The sequence below is a fragment of the Sinocyclocheilus grahami genome, unplaced genomic scaffold (assembly GCF_001515645.1).
Source record: "Sinocyclocheilus grahami isolate Dianchi unplaced genomic scaffold, SAMN03320097.WGS_v1.1 scaffold265.1, whole genome shotgun sequence".
Lineage (NCBI taxonomy): Eukaryota > Metazoa > Chordata > Actinopteri > Cypriniformes > Cyprinidae > Sinocyclocheilus > Sinocyclocheilus grahami.
In genome coordinates, this window is record NW_015505444.1 from 453,314 (window position 1) to 480,918 (window position 27,605).

The window sequence follows — 27,605 nt, forward strand, 5'->3', positions numbered from 1 at the left end:
AAAAGGGGCAAAGTGGACTCACAAACACAAGTCACATCTGAACAGTGGTTTAATAACCACCCCTGAGAGACGTGAAAAATGATGACAAAACCATATGAAGAGCACGTGTGTCCAAACCACACACAAAATGACCAGAACACACTGAAAACAGATGATACATAAGCAAACACAGTAAACATAATGGCCAAATATTCTGCTCAAGAATGAGACTTTAAGTAATTATTATAATTTTTTTAATATTTAAAGAGAGAGGATAAAATCTTTCGTAATCGTTTGGACCTGACCGCTCAACACTCACCACAGGTGTGGTCAAAGAGGCGTGGCCACTGAGGAAGGAGTTAGACACTGATAGGCTGAGACCAAGAGCAGGCTCCGCCTCCTCCGGAAGCCCAGCAGGAGGAGGGAGAATTGAAAAAGACGAAGAGGAGGATGGAGGAGGAGAAGAAGTGTAGGAGGCCTAGAGCGTAAGACAGAAACATGGAACAGGAAGAAAAGAGAGAGGAACGAACAAAAGATGAAATCAGGTTAAAAAGAAAGAAAGGCAAAGTGAGTTATATCAACTCAGCAAGAAAAAAAGTAGAAAGTGATTTAAAGGCAACATGAAATGTAATGCTTTTACTTATATATATATATATATATATATAATTATTTCTATATCATGTATTTATTTATTTACATTTATTTAGTATTTTATTTTTTGTTAAATATTATTACATAACTCTCACGGATGTAATAACTTTATTTTATTTAGTAAGAAAGTAAATAGGGTCAATTGGGATTTTTATGTTGCCTTTAAAAAAAGAAGAGAAGAAAAGAGCACCAGAAAAGAAGAAAACTATGAGTTACTATATATATATATATATTTTTTTTTTTTATTATTATTATTATTATACATATATAACTTTCAGAATTTTTTTTTTAGAACTTTCTTGAAGGAATTTAAATAAATCTCAATTAAATTTGCACCAGAAATTAAGAGATGATGTGAAAATAGGATAAAGATGCTGCTGTGGCACAAATTCTTCCCACAGCATGTGAGTTCTGGCTTTGGAACCCAATCTAATTTGTAACTATTTTACAAAAAGCAAAAAAAAAACATAGTTGATCCATATTTTCCAGCTGACTTTACAGTGACCCTGACGTGGCCACCAAAACAGTCACGTGTTGCCTAATCTAAAGAACCTTGGTGCGACCTCTGACCTTCAGGAGCTTAACCTCTGACCTGCTGCATGCTCAACGCCCTCAGGCACAGCTCACTGATAGCACGCATGCACATGATCAGAACTCACCAGCTGTCTCTGTTTGGGAGGCAGCGCTGGCGGAGGGACGGGTTCGTGGACGGAGTCCGAGCTGCTGTAGGAATCGTTGAAGCCGTAAACCTCCTGGAAGCGCTTGTTCCTCCGCTGCTCGTAAATACTCTCGTTCTGAGGCATCTGATAGAAGACGGACGGCTGCGGTTCAGAGTAATCCTCCACAAACTGCATGTACTGGAGGACTACAGAGAGAAAAGAGTTACACACGTGAAAGAGAGGCATTTTCTTGATTTCTATTCAAATAAATCAAAACTACTGTATACGTTTATTTAAACCTATGAAAATGCAGATCCTGTTGTAAAATCATATAAAGTTGAAAATTACAGTAATAACATGAGAAAGAGAGAAGTTTTTGCATTTTGGTATTGAGAACTGACAGGCTTAAGTAATTTAAAAAATATTTAAATTGATCTGGCAATGCATAAAATCTTACAATGGGCTTAATTTTCTTATGCAAAATATAAAATTTATTTCTAGATGTGGTTTTGAAATCAGTGTTTATGATGAAGTTTTATGCTCTCTTGTAATGGTATTTTTTAAAGTTTTGTGTGCTTCACTGGCATGACAAAAAGTGTACATTTTATTAATAAATAGGCGCAAATAAAGCAAAATAAGAAAACAGTGAAAATGGTCAAATAAAACTAAAATGTAAAAAATTAAATTAATAAAAAAATAATAATAGGAAATTAAATTTATCAAATTAAATAGATATTAAATAAATAACAAATTAAATTAAATATTTTATTTTTATTAATAAAAATATTTATTAAATACAATATTTATGTAATGCAGAACTATAGAGAGAAACATTTTAACGTGCAGTTAAATGTGCAAAAAAACAGATATTATATATATATATATATATATATATATATATATATAAAACAATAACATTTTATTATTATTTAAATCAGCATAAAGACAATCCTATGTTGTATATATAATACAATATATATATATATATATATTATACAAATCGATTTACAGTAATTACATGAGAAAGAGAGTGTGATGAGAACTTAAGGTATAATTAATTTAATTGATAAAGATTTACTATTCAATTAACTGATTAATTGATTTGGCAATGCATACAATCTTAAATGGCCCTAAAAAATGGGCTTCATTTTTTTCTCATGTTTTACGAAATATGATCCAGACATGTTTCTGGATGGTATTTCGAGAGACTCACTTAAAAATAAAAAAAATGTTAAAATACAAAAACATTCTCTTACTCTGTTTGCCCTTCTTCTCTGGCAGCGGCGGCGGGCTGTCGGCGTCTGTACACCGCGAGAGGTCGTCTCCTCCGTTGACCTGTGGCAGCAGTGACGCCGGCATCAGCAGCGGGAACGGTGGCGTCGACTGCTCCTCTTCTGACAGGTTATCGTAGTGCGATGGAAGGCGCTCGTAAAGAGGGTACGCCGTTATGATCGGCGCCGACCGCCGCTTCTTCTGCGGGAGGGCGGGGGGAAGCACGCTATTGGTCTGTCCAGGTGTGAGGGGCGGGGTCCAGTACTCCAGGGAAGCCTGATTGGTGACGGGAGCGCTGAAACGCGGGTGGGCGGGGGCCTGGGCGGGGCTTAACGACTGAGACTCCCCGTGGCATTCTGGGAGAGGGCTCAGACTGCTGCCAGTGCCTGTCGGAAACGGTAAAGGCTCGGATACGGATAGATCCTGATGCAGGAAGTCGTAATCGGGATCATATCCCTCTATAGACAAAGAAAGAGAGGATTCACATCTTGGTAAATGCTTAAAAATCTTCAACTTTTATTCATAATAGTGTTTGCATACCTAGTGTTTCACAGCTAGTGTTGCGAGAGCACTGGCCGCTGTCTCGCTCCAGTGACGAGAGCTGCTCGTCGGACTTGCTGAGTTTTCCCATACTGTTACAGGGGGACAGACAAGGTGAATCCCCGCCGTATGACTGGCTCCCACCAGAGAAACGCCTCTGCAGGAGATCCACGTCAAACTCCTGCTGCTTTAAACACAGAACATGCAACAAAAACTCTATTACCAAACAACGTGTATGTGGTTTTGAATGGCATGTCTTTATGATGAAGTTTTATGCTTTCTTATAATTGCATTTTTTTCTCAGCTTTATTGGCATGACAAAAACTGTACATTTGCATTACTAAAGCAGTGCAAATGAAACAAACTAACAATAGTGCAAATGGTAAAATATAATTAATGTAAATTAAATTAAATTTAATATAAATGAAAACTTATTAAAAATAAATTAAAACAATTTTTAATTAAATAAAATATTTAACAAAAATAACTTGATAGATTTTGTGGTAGCATTACTTTTAATAACTCTTTTTTGTTTGTTTTTTATGAATGATGTCATAGGTAATTTGTTCCTGAATTTTGATTGGTCGAAGCGGTGTTCCAGTCATGCTAAAATACATAATATAAAAATATCTATATTTGACTAGCACCTATAGAGAAAAACTATTGAACTTGTATTAAACTAATAAATGAATAGCCTGCTAATCAACAGTTTGACCAGCGAAGACCAGCAAAAGGATTTTTCAGCAAGATAAAAATGTTTTTTGAAAATGTGTCCTTAGTATTTCTATTTTTATTTCTTAAATCTGCTTTGAGAGTTAACTCTTTTATTTTTTATTAATATTTAGAATTAGCTTATATTTTCATTTAATTTTGTTAACTGCTTTTTTAATATTTCTAAATAGTTTATTTTTATTTCACATTTACTTCTCATCTCATCTACTATAATTGTTTTTATTTTATTTCAGCTTTATTTCAATTAACAAAAATGTTTTTTAATAGTAATAGTTAATGATACGAACACGGATCCAAACACCATTTAATATTACACACTTCACTGTCAAGTTAAGAAATCAGCATTAGGGTTGTTGTTGTGGTAAAAAAAAAAAATCAATAATCAGGATCGGGCCATCTCAGAGAGGTCAAAGGTCAAGGGTCGTGCTCAGGTGCTGTACCTGTCTCAGAGCTCCAGGAGGCAGGTTGAGACCACATGGGACTCGACTCATCGGCGCTACCACGGCAACACGTGTGGGGGAGGGGGCCGACTGTCGCTTCTTGGGAGGCAGAGCGGGCGGGCTACGGCACAGTATGCAGAGATATGCAAATGAGCTCACAAGTATGAAACAAATAATGTAACGAGGTCAAACGAAATGAGCACAGACAGTCTACACACGGTTAGTGAGGGTCTAGCCTGGAATTTAATTGAACACACGCACACACACACTAACACACACATAGAAGTAGCACAGCAGTGGAATGTGTGGGCGGTGAGTTCAGATCTTGGGTTTCCCTGACGATTCTTTACACTTCAATGAAGCTCTAGCAGGTAACCATGGAAACATTAGAATAAACTAATCATAGAACACCCAGTGGGAGGGATTCGAGCGGGATGCAGCGCTAGTCAACAATCCTGACGGAATGCACAGGATTCCATTTGGAATTTTTGGAATAATTTGCATAAAGGATCCAAATGGGAATCAATTAGAATCTTCTAAGGATTGAATTAAATTACAACGGGATAAACAGAAATGAAGAGTTTTAGAATACTGTCAAAAAAAATGAAAATCTGTTATCATTTACCCTCAAGTTGTTCCAAACCTGCATGAGTTTCTTTCTTCTGTTGAGCACAAAAAATGATATTTTGAAGAACGTTGGCAACCAAAACAGTTGATGGTAACCATTGACTTCCATAGTATTTCTTTTTCTCTACTTTGGTAATCAATGACTACCGTAAACTGTTTGGTTACCAATACTTTTTGTGCTCAACAGCAGAAAGAAAGGTTTGAGGTTGAGTAATTTAATGACAGAATTTTCATTTTTGGGTGAGCTATCCCTTTAATGGAGTTGTTTTATTTGAAAGATTCAGAAAAAATATTTTATGATGAACTAAAGGAGCATTTCATTCTATTGAGAATTACAATAATCCTATTGGGACTAAAACTAAAACCATTAAAAAATAATAATAATTCAATACTTGAAATAAAATAAACTAACTGAAATAAAGTAAAATAAAAACTTATTTCAGCCAGTTGCCAAGGTAACATTTCTCATCTTCCTTTAGTTTAACTTGATGTATTAAAATAACAAACTAAAAATGTAATAAATTAATACAAACTACATAAACATGTAAAAAAAATGACAAAAATACATGACAAAATTACTAAAATCTTAAGAAAGATTAAATTAACCCATATTAAAATAAAAAACTGAATACAAATATTAAAATCTATAATAGCACTGATGATCCTAAAAATATTTTGGTGCAGAAACGATGTTCACTCAAAAATTGCTAGTAAATTTCACCAAAAATTTACAAAGAAATGGTAACATGTTGAATTAAATGTAAAATTTTGAAGTAGAAAGAAAAAGTATTTTCTTGTAAAAACGTACTCGAATAACTTTTTTTTCCAGCTTCAAAAAACAAACAAGCAAAAAAAAAATCATTTACCCTCAAGTTGTTCCAAACCTGCATGAGTTTCTTTCTTCTGTTGAGCACAAAAAATGATATTTTGAAGAACGTTGGCAACCAAAACAGTTGATGGTAACCATTGACTTCCATAGTATTTCTTTTTCTCTACTTTGGTAATCAATGACTACCGTAAACTGTTTGGTTACCAATACTTTTTGTGCTCAACAGCAGAAAGAAAGGTTTGAGGTTGAGTAATTTAATGACAGAATTTTCATTTTTGGGTGAGCTATCCCTTTAATGGAGTTGTTTTATTTGAAAGATTCAGAAAAAATATTTTATGATGAACTAAAGGAGCATTTCATTCTATTGAGAATTACAATAATCCTATTGGGACTAAAACTAAAACCATTAAAAAATAATAATAATTCAATACTTGAAATAAAATAAACTAACTGAAATAAAGTAAAATAAAAACTTATTTCAGCCAGTTGCCAAGGTAACATTTCTCATCTTCCTTTAGTTTAACTTGATGTATTAAAATAACAAACTAAAAATGTAATAAATTAATACAAACTACATAAACATGTAAAAAAAATGACAAAAATACATGACAAAATTACTAAAATCTTAAGAAAGATTAAATTAACCCATATTAAAATAAAAAACTGAATACAAATATTAAAATCTATAATAGCACTGATGATCCTAAAAATATTTTGGTGCAGAAACGATGTTCACTCAAAAATTGCTAGTAAATTTCACCAAAAATTTACAAAGAAATGGTAACATGTTGAATTAAATGTAAAATTTTGAAGTAGAAAGAAAAAGTATTTTCTTGTAAAAACGTACTCGAATAACTTTTTTTTCCAGCTTCAAAAAACAAACAAGCAAAAAAAAACACGTTTTTTTTTTACAGTGTATGCGTTCTAAAATATTCCCATTATGATCCTGCAAATTATTCTAGAAATTCCAACAGAAATTCCATTCACATTCTTTAAGGATTTACAGACTAGTCTTCACTGGTCAGCCATGCAAATTCACTGCAGTCAGGCTTTCCTCTGATTGGCCGTCACTCTGCAACGTGTAATCCAAGTGGACGCACACTGCCACACAACCACATGCAGGTAGGTGCCACGTCCAATCAGGGAGGCCGAGGGGTGCAACTGTGTGATGTCAAAATGCACACAGAGAACACCATTGGCTAACATACGTTTCCATCGCCGTGGCCCTTCGCTGCCCGGCAACAGGATCAGAGCACAACTGCATCCTTTTCCTGTCCCAGGACAACCAAACGATCACAGAGTACAGAGAAAGAGGATGAACAAACGATTCCAGAGAAATAACACACAAAAATGGATGAAAATGCAGGAAGAAAAGAATGATGTGTGATTGAAAGACACAAAGATTGATAGAAAAACAGAAACAGCGGTTGAAAGAATCACACAGTATATAACAAGCTCAACAGACACACAGACGTTAATTACAGCAGATGCTATGCTGAATTTTACACAAATGAAAACGAGGCTGTGAGGGATGGAAGTACAGTTTGTTCAATATCTCGCACTGAGAGCACCGAAACATTGGCTGATACTGATGCAAAATGATGCAAAATTGAGCGCAGGTGGCTGATGGCCGATAAAACGCCATTATATATTAAAATATTAGAGACACACTGCCAATAGGTTTGATATTGCCAATAAATTTGGTTAATTTATTTATTTGTTGACTAGTATGCACAATATTATTATTATAAAGCAGGGTATTCTACTTAAGAGGTTAGTGATGAATGATTTATTTGTTTCTAAAAGCAGAAAAAAAATATAAAAAAAATAGTTATGCATATGGATAACTAGACATTTAAAAAAAAAACTTATTTAAAAATGGCTATAATATAAATTAAAAATATTAAAATATTTAAAAATATAATTGTATACAACAATAATGAGATGTGCATTAAATATCAACATAAAATTAAATGAACATTTATTTGGCATAATATTAACTGATTGCTAATTAATTGTAAGTTGAAAAATCTTATTAAATAAATCCCTAAATATTAGACAATTTGTTGGTGCATTATTAATTTAAATTGCGTTTACACAAATTTCCATTGCAAAAATTTAAAAACCAAACCAAACAAAAAAAATATATTGAGAATGAAATGTGACCTGCAGAAGTGTGATATTTTGAACAAAATACAGCTCTGAACTTTAGCCTTGTTTTCACTGATGTCGAATTAAATATGCCATGTACTCTGACTTCTCATCAGGTTACTCACAACCATCCATATTTCCCCTTTGTAGAAAGTGTGTATGATGCTTATTTTACTCCTACATGTCTCTTATATAGTTCAGTCGCTTATCACAGACAAAAAGGAAACGGAAAAACAAACTTCTGCTTCGGAAGCAAAGCGCCACCGAGAGAGGATGCTGTTGAATGTGTGTGTGTGTGTGTGTGTGTGTGTGTGTATCGAATGTGTTCTCATTCAAATATATTTAGATACTTGCTTGTGGAAAAAAAGCAGATTTAAGAATGAACATGACTCATCTGTGGGAAATTACCATCACTAAAGATACTACATACTGCAACTGCCTAGTACACGCTAATATACTTACACTACAGCACATACTAACTACTGCACACTAAAGTATACTTGATGTTCACCTCATCAATGCATCCTACGCAGTAAGGAATGCAGAAAGGAAACAGTGAGGTATCAAATGATTTGGGACACAACCAATATGAAGGTCTGTTTGGAAAGGCATACTGAACTAATATTCACTATCTTATTCAATATGTGTTCTGGGCAACTTTCTGTATGCATGGAATTCTTCCATGAGCTACTACATTTACGAGAAAGCAATCCCACAATGCAACAAGCTCAATCTTTTGATTTCAAGTGTGAAAAATGAACTCAAAAGTAATATCTACTTTTTAAAAATGTTTTGAGAAACATTTCACTTTAAGAAAAAGTTGCTTTTTGAGTTTTCTGAACCCACAAACAACAACAATTTCCAAAGCCACGCCCCCTCACCTGTGCTCTGCCAGTTTAACTCCTGGCAGAGGAGGTTTGGGCGGAGCAACCTCTTCCTCTGACATGTCAGTCAAACTGTCAGTGGGCGTGACAATGGGCGTGGTCTTACTCAGGATCGCCTTCTCTCGTTCAGTTAGAGGATTTTCACACACACTGAGATAGAGAGACAAACATTATTAACTATCACTATGCAAAATGGGTAAATTCATTTTGGCCTTTATGACTGTACCTCTCAGTTTTGACCACAGGAGGTATTGTTGGTTTGTTGGGGGACGTCGGGGACGGTTGCTCCTGTTTCTCTATAGTGAGTTTCACCAGCTCCTGTTACAAACACACACCCTCGGGTTATAAATATGCCTGTGTTGTTTTAACCTTGTCACAAATGCACTTTTCATCGCCTCACCTTCACACCATCCAGCACAGCTTTGATCACCGTGGTGACGGTTGTCACAGTGTCCTTGTCGTCGAGGTCGATGCCCTCCAGCATCACCTGGTCGGACCAGCGAATGAGATTCGCCAAACTCTGATAGACGCAGTTATGACAGGAGGACACTGCCGAGCTGCGGTTACAGAAAGAGATTTTAATATAGGAAAAATGGAAAGAGGGCTGCATGCAAAGAAAACCATGGTATTACCATGGTACATGTCGAAATACCATGTTAATATTGTTTTGTTAGTGCTGGTACACTCACCTGTGCTGTATCCGAGCCTCTACTTGCATCAGAGGCAATATGGCCTCCAATACTTTACTAGCCGAACCAGGAAGCATCTGCAAAACTTTCGTATCGACGTTCATCTTGTCCACAATCGTCTTAAAGTAACGTAGCGCACTCACCACCTCCTTCTCCTGTTCCTCCAAACGACTCACCTTCTGTTAGAAGACAGGAAGGAAAGTTGTTTTTTGCGGTGACAGAGCAGCAATAGACTTACTGTACTGAGTTGAAACAGAGCAGTAGTGGTGTTATTCTACAGATACGAAGCTGTGATTTAAACTTTACATGCATATAGCTGCAGTAGAGCTACTTTACAACTTGAAGCATGCAGTTACTGTTTGCTGATAGAGCGGCACTAGAGTTGCTGTAGAGTTAAGTGGTTATATAGTTCATTTGTACTGATGTAGAGGGGTAGTAAAGTTACTGTGGAGTTCTAAGGCTGTAAAGTTGATGTTTACAGTGATAGAGCGGCAATAGATTTACTGTACTGTAGAACTAAGAGCAGCAGTAGGGTTATTCTACAGATGAGAAGGTGTGGAGATAATCTTTACAGAGACAGAGCTTCAGTAGAGCTACTGTAGAACTTTAAGCATAAAGTTAATGTTCACAGACAGTTGCAATAGAGTTAAAAGGGTATACAGTTAATGTGTACTGATGTAGAGGGATAGTAGGGTTACTGTAGAGTTTTGAGTGTGGAAAGTTCATGTTTACTGTAGTAGAGCAGCAGTAGATTTACTACAAAATTGAGAGTAGAGATTTAATGTTCACCGACAGAGTGATTGTAGAGTCACTGCACAGTTCAGAGAGTTGTGTTTAGAGCTACGGTAGAGGTAGGAGAGTGGAAAGTTCATGTTTACTGTGGTTGAGCAGCAGATTTACTGTAGATTTGAGAGTACTGTAAATTAATTAGAAATGAAAATTGATGTTTTTATTGATAAAGCAGCAATAGAGCTACTGTAGAGTTAAGATAGAGCAGCAGTGGAGTTATTTTACTGACAAGAAGGTGTGGAGATAATCTTTACAGAAATAGAGCTGCAGTAGAGATACTGTAGAACTTAAAGCGTTCGGTTAATGTTTACAGACAGAGCGGCACTAGAGTTGCTGTAGAGTTAAGAGGGTAATAGGGTTATTGTAGAGTTCTGAGGGTTAAAATTAATGTTTACTGTTGTAGAGCGGAAGTAGATTTCCTATAAATGGAAAGTTGATATTTGCAGTGATAAAGCGGCTACAGAGTCACTATAGAGTTGAGGTAGAGCAGCAGTAGATTTACTGCAGAATTAAGAGTAAAGAGTTAATATTCACTGATATAGAGCGACTGTAGAGTTACTGTACAGTTGAGAGGGTTGTATTTACAGTTACTGTAGAAGTTGGAGGGAGGAAAGTTAATGTTTACTGTGGTAGAGCAGCGGTAAATTTACTCCAGAATTGTGAGCAGAGTTACGTAAAATTCATTGATATAGAGCGACTGTAGAGTTACTGTACAGTTGAGAGGGTTTTGTTTAGAGTTACGGCAGAAGCAGGATGGTGTAAAGATAATGTTCACTGTGGCAGAGCAGCACTAGATTTACTGCATAATATTCATTGATATAGAGCGACTGTTGATTTACTGCATAGCTGAGAGGTTTGCATTTACAGTTAATGTAGAAGTTGGAGAGAGGAACGTTAATGTTTACTGTGGTAGAGAAGTAAATTTACTCCAGAATTGTGAGTAGAGAGTTATGTAATATTCATTCATATAGAGCGACTGTAGAGTTACTGTACAGTTGACAGGATTGTGTTTAGAGTTAGGGTAAAGTTCTGTGGGTGGAAATTTAATGTTCACTGTGGTACAGCAGCAGTAGAGTTACTATAGAATTGAGAGTAATCATTGATATAGAGCGACTGTAGAGTTACTGTACAATTGAGAGGGTTGTATTTCGTTATGGTAGAGTTAGAAGGGTGGAAAGTTCATGTTTACTGTGGTAGAGCATCAGTAGATTTACTCCAGATTTGTGAGTAGAGAGTTACGTAATATTCATTGATATAGAGCGACTGTAGAGTTACTGTACAGTTGACAGGATTGTGTTTAGAGTTAGGGTAAAGTTCTGTGGGTGGAAATTTAATGTTCACTGTGGTACAGCAGCAGTAGAGTTACTATAGAATTGAGAGTAATCATTGATATAGAGCGACTGTAGAGTTACTGTACAATTGAGAGGGTTGTATTTCGTTATGGTAGAGTTAGAAGGGTGGAAAGTTCATGTTTACTGTGGTAGAGCATCAGTAGATTTACTCCAGATTTGTGAGTAGAGAGTTACGTAATATTCATTGATATAGAGCGACTGTAGAGTTACTGTACAGTTGACAGGATTGTGTTTAGAGTTAGGGTAAAGTTCTGTGGGTGGAAATTTAATATTCACTGTGGTAGAGAAGCAGAAGAGTTACTATAGAGTTTTAAGGGTGGATAGTTAATGTTTATTAATGTAGGTTACAGTAGAGTAACTGTAGAACTCATAGGGAGTGGATAGAGTTGCTCTACCTTGTTGACAGGTTTCTCTGGAGTCGTCACCGTAGGCTCTGGCTGGAGTTGTTTGCTTTTCTTAGATGGAGTTCGTTTAATCTTCGGGGAATGAAATTTCATCAATTTCATCGTGAAAGAGGAGAGGTGAGACTTCTGGGATTCTGAAAAAAAAGGATAAATTCACAAAATAAGCAATCAAAAAGGAATAAAAAAAAAAACAAGATGACAGATACATTTAGAGGGCTGATCTATCACTGAAAGAGGAGGGCGTGAATGGGATATTTACAACCAGCAATCAATGCAAGATCAGAGTCAATTTATATAATCAACACAATTAAACTATACAAATAATCATACACAAGACTCGCTGGCGATTAACATCACCAAACAAATGTGCTCCCACAGGCAATTACATAATCTAGAATCCCTGTCTGTGGGGTTTTTATCATAATTGGAAATTTATAGGCCATAATTATAGAGAGAAAGACAGAGAGACACTGCACACACAAGCAGCTGGTGTATTTCTTAATTTATCTCCATGTTCAAAGAAAGATCTGCTGTTAAAAAATACTCTCACATGCTCAATTCCATTCACATTAACACAAACCAAGCTGTACAGCTCATTTAGAAATCGTTATGATTACGACATCACAACACTGAGACCATTAACACAAGACTGCCTACATTTACACAACAATTACTCAGTATTTAAGAACTTCAGCCCATCGTGATAAACAACAGTGTGATGTATGGCACTTTGGAGTGTTTATCCAATCATAATAGAGGTTGAATTCTTAAAGGTACAGAAGCAAAACGGACCATTTAAAGATAAAAGTGTGTAATTTCAAACCAAACAAAATAGTCAGAGAATATGGTCATGAAAGAATTGTGTACTTTGCCTAGAGAGCCTAAGTACATACACTCTCAAAACACATTTGACCTCTGACCCCTCTTGAGAAAAAACACTAGACACAGCAGTACGTGTCATTTGGGGGGACAAAAATGCTGGAAATTACATGTCATGTGTGTTTTGGTGTGTATATTGACTGCCATTGTTGCAGAAAAGGGCTCTGCCTTTCCGTTCAGAGTGTGCTCAAAACAATGCCTTCTGGGTAAAACGGAAAAGTCGAATTGTAACTAACATGGGTGTAGCCATTATGCTCTAATACACCCACATACAACTCTTAATTACCCTCACTCACACGGATGCATGGTGGGCATATTAAGGCCTGTAGGCTGAAAGGAAAAGCAGTGGAGCGTGGGTAATGTAGTATTTTAACTGTAACCACTACTAAAATCCATACTACAGATCCATATTACACACCAGCACTCACCAGTCAACATCTACAATACAATAATGAGTGTGTAAGTGGGTGTGTCACACAAAGTTAATGTAGTTATGACTCAGACCTATTATTGTGTAATTTAAAGGATGATTTGACATGCAGTGATGAATAACAACCAGCATTATTTTAGTATCATTATAGTTTTTGTTAATATTTTTTATTTTCAGTTTTCATTTAAAATGTAAAGTTTCAGTCATTGTTTTTTTTTTTATTATTATTTTTGTTAGAAAACTTAAACTAAATAAAAATAAGAAATACTTTCTTGGCAACTAGCTGAAATAAAATAAGTTTAAGTTGTTTAGATTTTATTTTATTTCAGTTAACATTTATTTTATTTCAAAAAGTGATGTTTTTATGGTTTTAGTTTTAGTTAACTCGAATAACCCTATTAACAACCACCAGAATCGACAGATGCACGCAGAGCACTACCTACTAATTTTCGAAAGTAGTATGTAGCATGCATAGAATGCCTAGATGACCTAATACATTTGACAAAATGTGCAGTATGCAACCAGAGCAGGAATACTCTATCCCACAATGCAAAGTGCTGCACTTGACCTTCCATGTCCAGTGTGATAGATGAACCAGAAGTGGCATCAATCTGATTCATCATTTGATCTGAGTGCTAAAAATTATGATTTTTTTTTGACAAAACTGTATTAAAAGGCACAATATATAAGATTTTTTTATTCAAATATCCAAAAACCACTAGAACAGTGTTATATATTTTGCTGACTTGTGTACTTGCGTTATCCCAAATGTTTCGAAGAATGTTCCAGAGAAATAAGCAATTTTAACTAGTGATACGGACCGTGTCAATAGTGTCATTGTGTCGCCTGCCAATGACGTCATAACCCCTCGATTTCCGGTTTTGTTTTGTAGTAAACATGGAAACACCAAAGACGCTTTAATATGTTGTGCGTTTTAATAGACCAGTGACGACCGTACAGAGTAGCATTATAACAGAACTTTCAAACCTATCTAGTATGATAAAACAGCACTGCTTTTTTTGCCCACATACGCACGAAGGAGCGGAAGTGCTCGACTGTGGCATAATAAAAGCTCCGCTGCTTTCGAGCCTTGTGTCACGCTCGTTCAGCGGCCTCGTTTCGCTTCGACGGCTTTCAGCCTCACCCTGCTTCAGTCTACTACGTTAATCATTAGCTCATCCATGAACATGATTTCTGCCCGAGTCCCATCGGATTGCGTCGGCTGTGGGGATGAAGACCACAACTCCCATGATTCCACACTCAGTCACGGTGTCATCAAACTACGTCTTTGTCTATTTGTTTATTTTAAATAGTCGCGAAAATTACATATTGTGCTTTTAAATATAATATCAGACAAGACAACCGGACGCCACTCACTGAATTAAAGATGCAATGTGTCATACAACAACAGAAATGCTTGTTGTATACTACATAGTGTTTCACATATTATAAAAAAACAGATGCCATTAAGCAATGCCATTAAGAATAAGTAACAAAAAAAATCATCACACAAAACAAACATTTACATGCATTTTTACATGCATTATTTTGGCAATACATTTACATTTTTGCATTTGGCAAACGCTTTTATCCAAAGCGATAAACATTGCAAACAAAATCTCAAACCAGTTTCTAAACTCTTAATGGTTTAGTTGATTAAAACTATTAGAAATAATTAGTGTAAAACATCAGAAAGCACTGGATCAACAAGATTTGATCTACAAAACACATCTCTCATTAACATGACAACAAATTACTGTACATTAAGTAGGGTTGGGTATTGTTTGGGTTTTTTTCGATACCGGTGCCAAATCGATACTTTTAAAACGGTTCCGGTGCCTAAACCGATACTTATTAAAAAAAAATAATAAATATGGCCATTAGCACTAAAAACACATGATGTCTGTTTAATTCATACTGGACGCCAGAGGGCGCACTCGCACAGAAAATCCACATATTCAGTCACAGAAGTAGCAAAACTCAGGAAATCCCTTATATGGACAAAGGCATAGCTATTATAGCTGAAAATAGAGAAAGTATTATAATGTTTGCCTTTCTATTACTAATAATATAAAAGCAATCGTTATAATACTTTTTGTATACATTTTAATTCCTATGTTTAACCGTTCTATCGGATTATTAGACAGACTTCAATCCGTATTAGACAGAACTGAACGATGACAGCGAACAAGGAGAATGCGAGCACTATGTGCTCAGGCGCTGCCGCACTCAGCGCCGTCAAAATAAAAGTCCCGCCTCGAACGCATCGGCCAAACAGAAAAACTTATCAGCCAATGCCGATATTTGAAAAATGCCAAGTATCGGCCGATATATCGGCCTTGGCAATATATCGGTCGACCATTAGCCATCAGAGCAAGTGTAATTGCTGCATTCACGCTCTCCTCGGATGCTCTCATTTCCCGAGTTGTGCTCTTAAGTCGGAATGTGAAAACAACATGGACACTCGCGTTACTACAAAGATTTGTTGGATTTGTATTATTAGAGATTTCTGACTTCAGTTCACGTGCATTTTCTCAGTCGTGAAATTATTTTTCACGTGCAGTGCCGGTGATGATGCTGCTTACGTCCGTTTCGGAGAACCAGATGACAAATATTTCAATCGATAGCTCAGGCATGGCACCGAAATGAGGCACCGAAATCTGCGTTCTGATTCGGTCGGTTCTAGTACATACTGGTTACATAGGTACCGGTGCCATATTGGTACCAGGTTTCGGTACCCAACCCTAAAATTAAGTTAAAAGCACAATTTTTGGTTTAGTGCATATGTTAATCTTTAACAACTATTATTGTTGCAATTTGTTTGTTCATTATTATAGCTAGAACTGTCGCGGTCTTAGCTGACAAATAACTGTGGTTAATTTAATTTCCTTTTTTGTTGACACTTGCAGTATAAGCTTAATACACATGCATACACATGCAAATATTGATAGATTAGAATAACATGAATAATAATATTTTACATATGAAAAACTTCAATTTTCAAGTGCACTATTATGACAGTTATTACAAATACCTGTGATTAGATTTGGAAAGATGCAACAATTGTGGCAGGCCTAATTGAGATGCATTATGGGTAACCCTGAAGCTGTGCTTTAAGTCTGAGTAAATGACTCTGTCAATCAAGTTCCACTTAATGCAGAACATTTCAACAGAGAAGCTCATGTATTGCTCTGAACTCTAGAACACTTTCCTCCCTCATTCCGCCCGAGGGAGTGTTTTCACTGTCTTTAATGGAATGCTGATAATATAGATTGACGGAAAAACAGAGAGGGAGGCATCAGATATTACCTACGTCCTTCAAACCATGTCCATCACAGACTAATGAACACACGTGTCTAAACACATGGGCAGTCACTAGAAAAATGAATTCAGGAATAGGAAGCCACGCCTAAATACTGCATCACTTCCTGTCCAGCGACCCCATGGCAGCAGACTGCATCGCCTGATCTCCGGTTCGGCATGTGAACAAGAAAGTACGCACATACAATTACTCCCAACTCCTAACTCCTGTCACCTGTAGGTCACAGCCACCACTTCCTGCTTAGCCTCAGACCAACCCATCAACTTGCTGTCTGGCTCCAGTGAACAGGAGCACTTCCTGTGCTGCCCATCCTCTTTACAACAAAGAGTGCTGACCTCTGGAACACTTGAGTCATGGATAAAACACACACACACGCACACACAACTCACATTATGAATTTGGGAAGTGCTTATTTTTGTTTTTTAAACCACAAAATAAAATATTTCAATTGTAAATATACAATATTTTTTCACATATTACATTATTATTAACAGTTTTTTTTTTGAAACAGTGCTTTCTAAGGACAAAACAATTCCTAGTAATCACATTTAGAGATAGTAATTTCAATAAAGCCCTAAATATAAGTCTTTAATATTAGTACGTTTGTTGCCTTTGAAGCTTCACAAGCGATTCAATGGTAGATACAGATTCAACACTTAATAAATACAAACATTTAATACAATTCAACTTAGAGAAAAAAAACAGACGAAATAATATTGTATTTACATAACTCTATAAAAGATTTCTTAACTGTACTTGTGTACTTACAAAACATATCCCTCAAAGGTCGTCATCTTTTAGTATAACACAAATACAATAAAAATACAAAAATGCTAATACTACTACTAGTTAATGCGTTTATTAATCTTTGTTATTTTTTTAGTTAAAGTTTTTCTCTTATCATTTTGCAAAACAAGTCTTTCAAAGTCTGTCCTAATAAAAATATTTGTCTCTTAAAGTATAATACAAATTCAATAAAATACAAAAACTAACTAACAATGAGCAAAATATTTTTTGCGGCATTTATTAATCTATGCTTAATTTGTATTTATTAATCAAAGTTTTTTCTGGGTCCATCTTACAAAACAAGTCCTTCAGTCTGTCCTAATAAAAACTGTTGTCTATTAAAATATAATAAACATACAAAAACTATGATAACTAACCAAAAACACTTTAAACCTATACCAAAAAACTTATACAGGATAACTAATAATAATTAACTAATTTAAATAATGTATCAATATGGTGACATATATTTTGAATTCAAGAGATTTTGAAAATATACACATTTACAATTAAAACATGAAATGATGTCTATGACTGTGAAGTCTCTCTATGCAAGTTTCAGAAACAGTGAGTACAAACCAGATCATTAGTTTAAAAGGGATGCAGATACTGACAGGTAAGATTCAGAATCACCTGCACATGAATGTAAATTTGCAATATGATCTTCTTAACATGGTCTTGTGAGAGTGAGCGTTTCCGATGTAGGCATGAATCTACCCACACAATCCGACAGGAAACGCTATCAAGCGAGTCATAAACGAGCTGAGAAGACGAGAGGAGGAGGAGGAGGAGGAGGTGAAGTGGGTTACTGGAGCAGACGTGATGTGCACAGACTTACTCAAGTGAAAAAACACGAGTGTGCCGCCAGCCAAAGAGCAGCAGACAGCGCAGAGATGACTTATCTGAACACGCTTACTAACCCCATTCAGACGTGTGTGTGTGTGTGTGCGTTAGATTCAGGAAAGACAGTTTCTGTTTCTACATGACAAATGCAAACACATTCCCTAAATGAAGCATCATCCTTCATACACAGACACACAGCAGGGCTTCAAACTGAATACACATGAACCGAAGATACAAAACTTTCATTTCCATGTCACAAGGTTGTTAAGTAGCAAACATGCTGCTAAAATTCAATTCAAGTCCACAAACTTGTTCAAACAATCAATGATTCTTTCATGGCATCACTCAAAAATGTTCACTGAACTCTCTGCGTGGCATTGCAAATGTTTTAGAAATACGTATTGCTATATTGGTGCGTACAAAATAAAGATTTAATATAATTATTACATTAATTTAGTGCAAAAGCAGTGTGCAAAACATGCTTGGATTATTTCTAACAAAATATTAACCATATTTTCTTTAAACATTCTAATACTTGATATCAATGTATGTTTGGAACAAAACTGTGGAAACAGTGATACATTTTATTCATTGTTCGTTCAAAAGAACAGAATTTTTGAAATAGAAATCCTTTTGTAACAATTTAAACAAAAATGTAACTGTCACTTTTGATCAATTTAACGTGTCTTTGTTGAATAAAAGTGTTATTTTTTGAATGGTAATCTTTTGAATGGTAACGTATAAATCTTGGTATGTATAAAATATGAAGCAGCTGTTTTCAACACTGATAATAATCAGAAATGTTTCTCAAGCAGCAAATCAGCATATTAGAATGATTTCTGAAGATCATGTGACACTGAAGACTGGAGTAATGATGCTGAAAATACAGCTTTGATCACAGGAATAAATTACATTTTACAATATATTCACATATTTTAAATTGCAATAATATTTCACAATGTTACTGTGTAGTACTGTATTTTTTATCAAATAAATGCAGCCTTGTCGAGCAGAAGACATTTCTTTCAAAAACATAAAATTGTACTATGTATGCGGCAATATATATATATATAAAAAAGAAATAATAAATATCAATATACATGCTAAATATTCAAAAAATACTTTTTAAATCTATTTTTATCTGTGTTTATTTATATGGCTCAGCCATGATTAAACACACAGGCGTCATCCTCTGATCTAGAGTTCCACATTCCATCAAACAAATGCTCTGGTCCTGGTCTATTTCTGCTCTTCTGCTTTACGCAATATCACACACACACACACACACACACACTGTTGCCATGGTGATATAAGCAAAGAGACACATGTGATTGACGTGTGTCAGCTGAAATTAGCTTCTGTCTCCTCTCTGAGCAAGTGTCACTAACAAAACAAACTCTCAAAGGGGCCAAGTTTCTTAGCCAAAATTGAGTTTTATATAAACAATTAAATGCAAAGCTGCTGTACAATGAATACATGTTATGTAAATGATATGTTAATATATTTAGTTATATATTATTATTACTAAAAACTATAAAAACATCATTACTTGAAATAAATTGGTAACTGAAATAAAATAAAATATAAAAACTTGCACTTATTTTATTTCAGCTAATTTCCAAGGCAACATTTCTATTATTTTAACTTGATGTACTAAAATAACTAAAATTTGAAATAATTTTTTTTAACTATATAGGCATATTTAAAAACAACAAAAACTAATAAAAATGACTAAAACAACAAAATTGCTAAATCTTTCAAATTGAAATGAAACAGAAAATGTAAAAATTAAATCCAATTCAACAAATATTAACAAAAACTATAATCGTATCTCAATGATACTAAAATAACACTGCTTTTACTTTTTCTTCAATAAATGTAAAAATCAAGTTTATTTCAAAAGCGTGACATCATGTTTTTCCATGATTTGGTCTTTCAATTATTATTTGTTTAAATGACCATCAGTCTGATAACGGTTTACAATAAAGTACAATTTGTTAAATGTAGATATTGCATTAGCTAACATGAACTAACAAAGAGCAATAGATTTTTTGCAAAATGTATTAATCTTCTTATTTAAAAATATATTAGTAAATGTTGAAAATAACTAACTTAGATAAACTTAATAAACACTGTAGGATTATTAATTGTTCAAACATTTATTAATGTAAACTAATGTTAACAAAAGAAACTACTGTAAATGTTACTTTTATAAATTAAGACAATTCTAATGACACAATGTGCAACAACATCAAATAACAACCACAATGCAACTGCACTACAGTGCCTAGTGACATTTCAATACATTATGAGCAAATTCAGTTTGGCGTGATGTTTTGGAAATATCCAATAAAACCCTGAATCTGATGGGAACAAAATAATGAAGGTGCTTTCACAAACTCCACTTCAGTCTGCAGGGTTTCTGAGCGTGTTTGCGTCTTCGAGACAGTCAAAGTGTCAGGTAGCAGACAGACTGTACGTCAGGAGTCAGGACTGATGGGGTTTTAATAGTTTGTGTTTGGTAAACAGAGCATTACGCAGCCTGAGAGCCAATGACAGCACAGCAATGGGAGAAATGCATGAGGATTATCATTTCCGAATGCAAAACACTCGTTATCCGTCACTTGCTATCTCTCATTCACACACACACACACACACACACACACACACACACACGCTCACGACCTTCTCCAGAGAGCCTCATCCTGTTCTCAAACACTGTTCCGGCTCTAAACTCTCGCTGTCTGGCCTTGGATGATATCTAATAGAATTTCCGGACCTATTAGTTTCTCCAAGAGCATTGAAAAAAAAAAGCATAAAACTTCAATAAAGCATCATCTGCCTTTAACCAAAGCAACAAGCACCAAGATGAATAACATATAGAATTTAAAATAATACTGTGCAGGTCAAAGACGAGACGTCCCATTTTGGTGTCCACATGAAATTAAATTTACAAAGGGGATTTTATACACATAAAAAACATATTAAATGCAAGTCAAGTCTACTATAAAGTTTCAAATAACTTTTGTGATAATACAATTTCAAAACATGGATTCCATCGTCACTCAAATGAAACAGTATACTTATTCTGACCTGTACTTATTAAAATATATAAAATATGGGATCATACTAGGGGTGTGCGATATTGACAAAAAATTATATCTTGATATTTTCTGGGATTTTATCGATAACGATAATTAGACGATATTTTGCTGAGTGTGTTATTGTGCTGGTACCTTAAGGACTGCCGAAGACAGCTAACTCCTAATGTTTTTAATATTCTTCCTATTCTGTGTGGTGGTCAGTTCATACTGATAGAAATTAATCTTTTCCAATAAGTTTAAACTGATTTTTGCATTTTATGGGCATTTTTACCTTTATAAAGCCATTTTTTCTTTTGAATCAAATTCTTACATTTAATCAGGGAATTAGAGTAATAAGACATTTGGGCTGTTACCAAGCAAATTAAATCAACACAGAAGCTGCATCTGAAGTGGCATTTAGATGTATTTACACACACGTATTTTGTTTAATGCAAGACATGAATGCATTTAACCTGCAATTACAAATGCATAAATAATGTTTTGACTTTAAAGGATAGTGGCAAAGATGGGTAAATATTTAAAATGATTTAAAATGGGTTTTTTAATGTAGGTTCTAGTTCTAAACATGCCTGACAAGACTTTTTGGCATACAAACTATTGTTCCACTCAATAACATTTTTTTCTGTAAATAATGGTAAAAATACTCATTATTTATTATTTCCTCCGAAATAAATACAATTAAACACATTCTAATACGAAAGAAAAAAAATTAAAGCGGTGTTAACCTTTTATTTTATTGTACTCAATTTAACACAAGTTTCAGGTCTTATTGCGAACAATTCATTAGTAAACATTATTTCAAATAAACACAATTCGCAATGTTTTATCAAAATGCTCAACCTTGGAAACAACTTTCCTTTTCTGATGACATCATCAAGTCCACTTTTTTTAACCCCTCCCCCTCAACCACCTGACTCAATGCTGCAATGCAACGCCCACTTTTCAAAATCCAGTCAAAGGATCAACTAGATTTCAGATGTAAAACAGGATCCAAACGGAATTACAGATTAATCGTCTTTTATGAGTGAATGAATGAACTACTAAATGTTAAATGTAATTGAATCAGTCAATGTCAGTCATTTTCTTATTTTTTCCAAATTTTCCACTCCCATATTTAAGAAAACATTTCATATTTAGTTTTCACTCCTAGTGGAGAGCTCTATTTTAGCATGAAATGTCCGGAAACCAGCACACTGAAACTATAGGTTAAAACGATCATTTATATCCTCTAAATCAGACGGGATGCTTCGATAGCACAATATGAACCCCGATGTTTGGCTTGAGTTACACAGAACCCGATCGCAGATGGTTTAATATGATCTGAGGTTCTGCCATCAGCAGTTCTTAATGTCCTATTTTGGACTTACGGGCCTTGAAAAGACGCTGGCACAGCAAAGGCCAAACATTCAAGTGCATGTTTCAATGATAAAGTAGAAAGTTAAATACAATGTTTCTTATACAGGTATCAGAACTATTTGTCTGCAAAAACTCGCCTAAATCCACTAAATGCTCTGAATCCTAAATAACCCAAACAGATACGTCTCATTCATCTTCTGCACAACCTGAAAGACTTTCTCTGCATGGCTGTTTCTGGACGCAGATCTTTGGGTTGGATCCACCCAGAGTTGGACTGGATGAAATGAGCACTTAGACAAAAGCCACACAACTGGAACGGGAAGGAATGTCCCTGGAATTTCACATCAGAAGCTTCTGTATTTCCAGAAATACTCTCTTTGTTGGAGACGAGTTGGAACTTGTTTGTACATTTAATTTTTTTAAATACGCCAATTAATGTATTAATGTAACTAACAAAATGATGGTATATAAATGTAATAATCATCTGTAAAACAAAATATATATCAAAATACTATATTATTACAGTCTGATACCATAACACATGTAAGGACACAAGCAGAAACTCCAAAACATTCAGATCTTTAACAAACGTCTAACCTTCAAGACATGCAAATGGACATTGGAGAATGTCTAAAGCATACACTGATCAATCGAAACCAATAGTAAATGGACAGAAATATGACAAAATTTGTATCCTTCAAAGTCCAAAATCCAACTTCACAATAAGAGTCATTAAAACAAAGTACTCCTTCAACTAGTTAGTGAACTGCAAAAACAACTAGTGAAATCTCAAAAGAGCAATGTGACACTTCACAATACCAAGTGACCAAATACAAAGTCCATCCTGCATTAATATTATATATTACACCTGTTACATCAGAAAACAAAGTCCAAATGCCTCCACAGGAACTCTAGTACTCTACAATGAACTTGATGAATTCAAATCCTTCCTGTATGGAATTTCAGCACATCCGTTCTCACCTGTATCTGGTTCCCTGGTATAAAAATAGTCCGAGTCACCTAGAAGAGGTTGGGTTCTCCGACTGCTGTTCCCCATGTAGAACCCGGACAAGTTCTGGTTATTGACCTTAAGAACTAGTTTAGACCTTTTCCAGTCGCATTCACCTCAAACAGTGATCTTTGGAGGTGATATTGGGCATTTTCTTCAAGCCCCAAGACATCAGCCTGCTGTCCATCTACATCCAGGTCAGAAATAAGCACCCAGGATCAGAGACATCACTCAGGGTTCGCGCTTAGTCACCCTCAGTCGAATCCCATGACCCGGCCTGACTCAGACATCAAACCGAATGGAATCTAAAAATAAACTCAAACAGAACTGCAGAGAACTTCCATGTGTGCCGGATGATGTCAGAATGCCAAAACATCCCGATTCCAAAAGGAACTAGGAAGCAATGATGATCTAGATCCACAGATGAAAAACCACCAGACGTGAGAAATGATCGATAAAGCCTACGGCATGGAAAACACGCAAACGAAAAAGACAATGGAAAACCAGTCAATACATTTTAAACCTCCATTACAGGAGGAAAAAAGCTGCAGACATCAGATAATACAGCTCAAATCAGAGCGCAGCGCTTGAAATTCTCAATCCGTGTCTATCCGTTCCATACTTTATTCCCACAAAGCCCTGCACATCCATATACACACGCCTGCTTCTCTCAAACACACACACACACACACACACACACACACAGCACAAGCACCATCTAATTACTGAAGCTCAGGATAGTAAGAGCATGTTTTTCATTCTAGTAATCTACTGCACTCATTTCTCTAAAACCCCAAATTACAGTTTTGGGATGAAAAACAAGTGGCCAGAGTTGACTTAAAATAATTCTGTACTTATTCTGGCCAATCAAAGAATGGAGCACACTGAAGCAAAACCCATCAGAAATTGTTTCACAAAAACCACTCAAAAATTCACATTAAAACTTGACTTGGACCAATTTTATTGGTCGATTTACACTGTAAAAAAAATATTTTTCTAAATTGTAAATAAATCAAAGATCAATAAAATACTATTACATTGCAAAATGTAGCTTAATTTTATATTGCCAACAAAATCATCATAAATATATACATTTATAAACAAAATGTATATATTTATACTCAAAGATTTTATAAAAATTAAGCGCTTTGCAAATAAATGGACAATTTTATATTTCTAAATGTAGCTTATATACATGCACTTATAAAGAATTTTGTTATCAGGGATTTACATAGGGATGCAACCAATCAAAAATACAGCCAAAACACCCACCGAATACATGACACATTATTACAGTAGAGTTATTTTGCGAATGTCACAATCTCTCAACCACACACACACAGACGATTCCTCAGAACTGCTCAGATATAAAAGGGCACGTTTAAGAAATGACATAATTTCTACTGAAAACTTATTTTAAGTATCGAAGAAATAGTTTCTTGCATTACATCTTAATATATATTTAAATAGTAAACAGTTATTTTAAGTTATAATAATATTTCACAATATAACCGTTTTTCCTGTATTTTTGAGTAAATGAATGCAGCCTTGTAAGCAATACAAATCATACTAGCTCCAAACTTCTGAACAGCTGTGTAACAATAATAATACTCTCTTTTTATATAGCCCCTTTAAATGTAGCTTCTCCGGGAACTTTGCCGAGTAAAAGCTAAATATTTGAATTTAAAAACTATAAATGTATAGAATTTTGCCTGTTTTCAATCTATATATTAATCTATAAGTGTTCAATCTATAATTTTACAGTCTGAAATTCTGGATTAAAAGTGTTACAATCTGCAGTAAGAAAGACAGAAATATGAAAATTTAAAAAAATAACATATTTTTTTATTAAATAATATTATTTTGAAATGATACCATCTGCTTCCAATGTCAACCCAACCAGCAACCAATCATTTAAAATAATTGCATTGCGTAACAATGCTAGTTTATTCTAAAAAAAATCAGTTCTTCATTACAACAATATCCACTTTACAACAAAACTTCCCCTGCAGCCTCACCCTAAACCCTGACCCGATCCGATCCGGGCGGACAGGACAGCTGTTTAGGGTGAGGTGATCAGGGGGATTGAGTTTCCTTCCCACCGCCCAAAGAAACCTCCTGTCGCTTTCCGTTACTAGACTCACCACAACCAGATAGACACATCTAGAGAGACAGACAACACACACACACACACACACACACACACAGTCTCCAGTCTGTGTTGTCATACGCCTAAACTTAACATGCAACATGACAGCATCCAACTCTGTCCAAAGAAAGCCAATAAGACTGACAAATTTGACATATTGAACATAATTTATACCGTGCATGTAAATTGTAACTAATATAGTAATATTCAAACACGTTATTTGTCAACTGCTCTTTTAAGAATAATTTCACATATCTTAATGCAAGAATACAACAAATATAAAATGCACATATGAACCCTTTAAATTGTTTTAAGACCATTTGTGCAACCTAATCAGCCAGTAAACAAGAGTGAAATGCATGAAAATTAAATAAACCTGTGCACTACACACTGCATTAAACTCATAACTTCACTTATTTCTGTGTCTGTGTAAAATCAGTCAGTCTGAGCTCAGAGAGTCTCCACTGTTTGCATGTGAGCAAGCATTGATAAATGCATCTTTAATTGCACAGACAGGCGGCCAGAACTGTCTCTGCTCGTTTGCATGCGTCTCTCGGTTGAAAAGCACCGGGATGATCCCGGTTAAATGTCCCGTGCGGCAGCGCGAGCTCTGGGTCCACAGCGGGCGCTAGCGCGTGCTAACGAACACTGATTTATTCCACCCCCTATTTATAGGTCGAAATAAACATTAGAGACCCGCGCCTATGGTTCATACTCAAAAAGAGCATTAAATGCATTGATTAAAAAGTGAGGAGCTGTTAAAGTGCGATCGAACCGGGCCTACAGACTCAACGGGCCGGTTCGCGCTTACCGTGCTTGCTTTCTATTTTCCCCGACATGATCGCTGCGCTGGCCGGAGCAAATCCTCAGTTTGGACAGACACAGGAGGACAAAATGGGGGGTTTAGACCACAGCAATCCCGAGTTGTGTTCTTCAGCCACACATTTTGACGTGCTGGCTCCGTATGTCCGCAGATCCCTGGTAAAAAGCGCAAGAACCCGTTCAGATGTACACGCTGGCGACAGGCAGACAGGGAACGCTCCTGCTGATGTGTGTGTGTGTGTGTGTGTGTGTGTGTGTGTGACTGAAGCATTAAAGGTCAGTATTTTGACACTTTCTATAAATGGTGTCTCTTGACTCTTATTTTTTAAAGGAACAAGACATGAATCCTGATACTATTAGATATACAAGTACATTTTATTTTCTCAATTTTTACACATATTATAGTGTAGAAACATATATTTGTTTATTGAACAGTGAAAAAATTTACTGAAAACCAACTACAAAAAAGAAAGAAAGAAAAGAAGTAAAATCTTGAAAAAGTGTATGTGTGTGTAATATAATAAATATATATATTTGGGGGGAACCCTGCATTTAGCACATTTTGTAATCACATTGCAAAAATTGCAAATATTATATAAAATACATAAATTATTACAAATAGGCTATATAATAAATTAACAGCATTTAGATGTACCACATTTAGTAATCAGGGTGCAAAAATCACAAACATTATATAGAATAAATGATTATCATATATATAATTGTTTATAACCAACCAACTGAAAAATGAGCACAAAAATAAAGCCGCATTTAGACATGCACCACATTTTGTGATTGGGTTGCAAAAATGGTAAATATTATATTATAAGTAAATTTAAGCTTTTTATGTCTCTTTTTTTCACTGACACTTTGTTAAAAATGAATGAATGAATTAAAAAATATATAT

The 27,605-nt window shown here is 35.2% G+C and overlaps 1 protein-coding gene across 8 annotated transcripts in view; it reads right to left on the reverse strand.

Moving 5' to 3' along the window:
- LOC107599366 (rap guanine nucleotide exchange factor 1-like) overlaps positions 1-26,930 on the reverse strand; it is a 44,022-nt gene extending 17,092 nt beyond the window's left edge. For 2 of the 8 annotated variants that reach the window (XM_016290936.1, XM_016290932.1), the window contains exons 1-12: positions 23,700-24,111; positions 11,990-12,132; positions 9,454-9,632; positions 9,165-9,321; positions 8,991-9,082; positions 8,762-8,914; positions 6,938-7,000; positions 4,274-4,394; positions 3,102-3,288; positions 2,546-3,019; positions 1,290-1,495; positions 299-457 (exon numbers count right to left, since the gene is read on the reverse strand). In XM_016290936.1, coding sequence (XP_016146422.1) covers positions 299-457; positions 1,290-1,495; positions 2,546-3,019; positions 3,102-3,288; positions 4,274-4,394; positions 6,938-7,000; positions 8,762-8,914; positions 8,991-9,082; positions 9,165-9,321; positions 9,454-9,632; positions 11,990-12,132; positions 23,700-23,775 — 2,010 coding nt within the window. In that variant the 5' untranslated portion in view covers positions 23,776-24,111. Of the gene's footprint in view, positions 1-298; positions 458-1,289; positions 1,496-2,545; positions 3,020-3,101; positions 3,289-4,273; positions 4,395-6,937; positions 7,001-8,761; positions 8,915-8,990; positions 9,083-9,164; positions 9,322-9,453; positions 9,633-11,989; positions 12,133-23,699; positions 24,112-26,687 lie in introns of those variants that run through there. The other 6 variants (XM_016290934.1, XM_016290933.1, XM_016290935.1 and 3 more) reach the window with 6 other exon arrangements.
- Between the last annotated feature and the right edge of the window lie 675 nt (positions 26,931-27,605).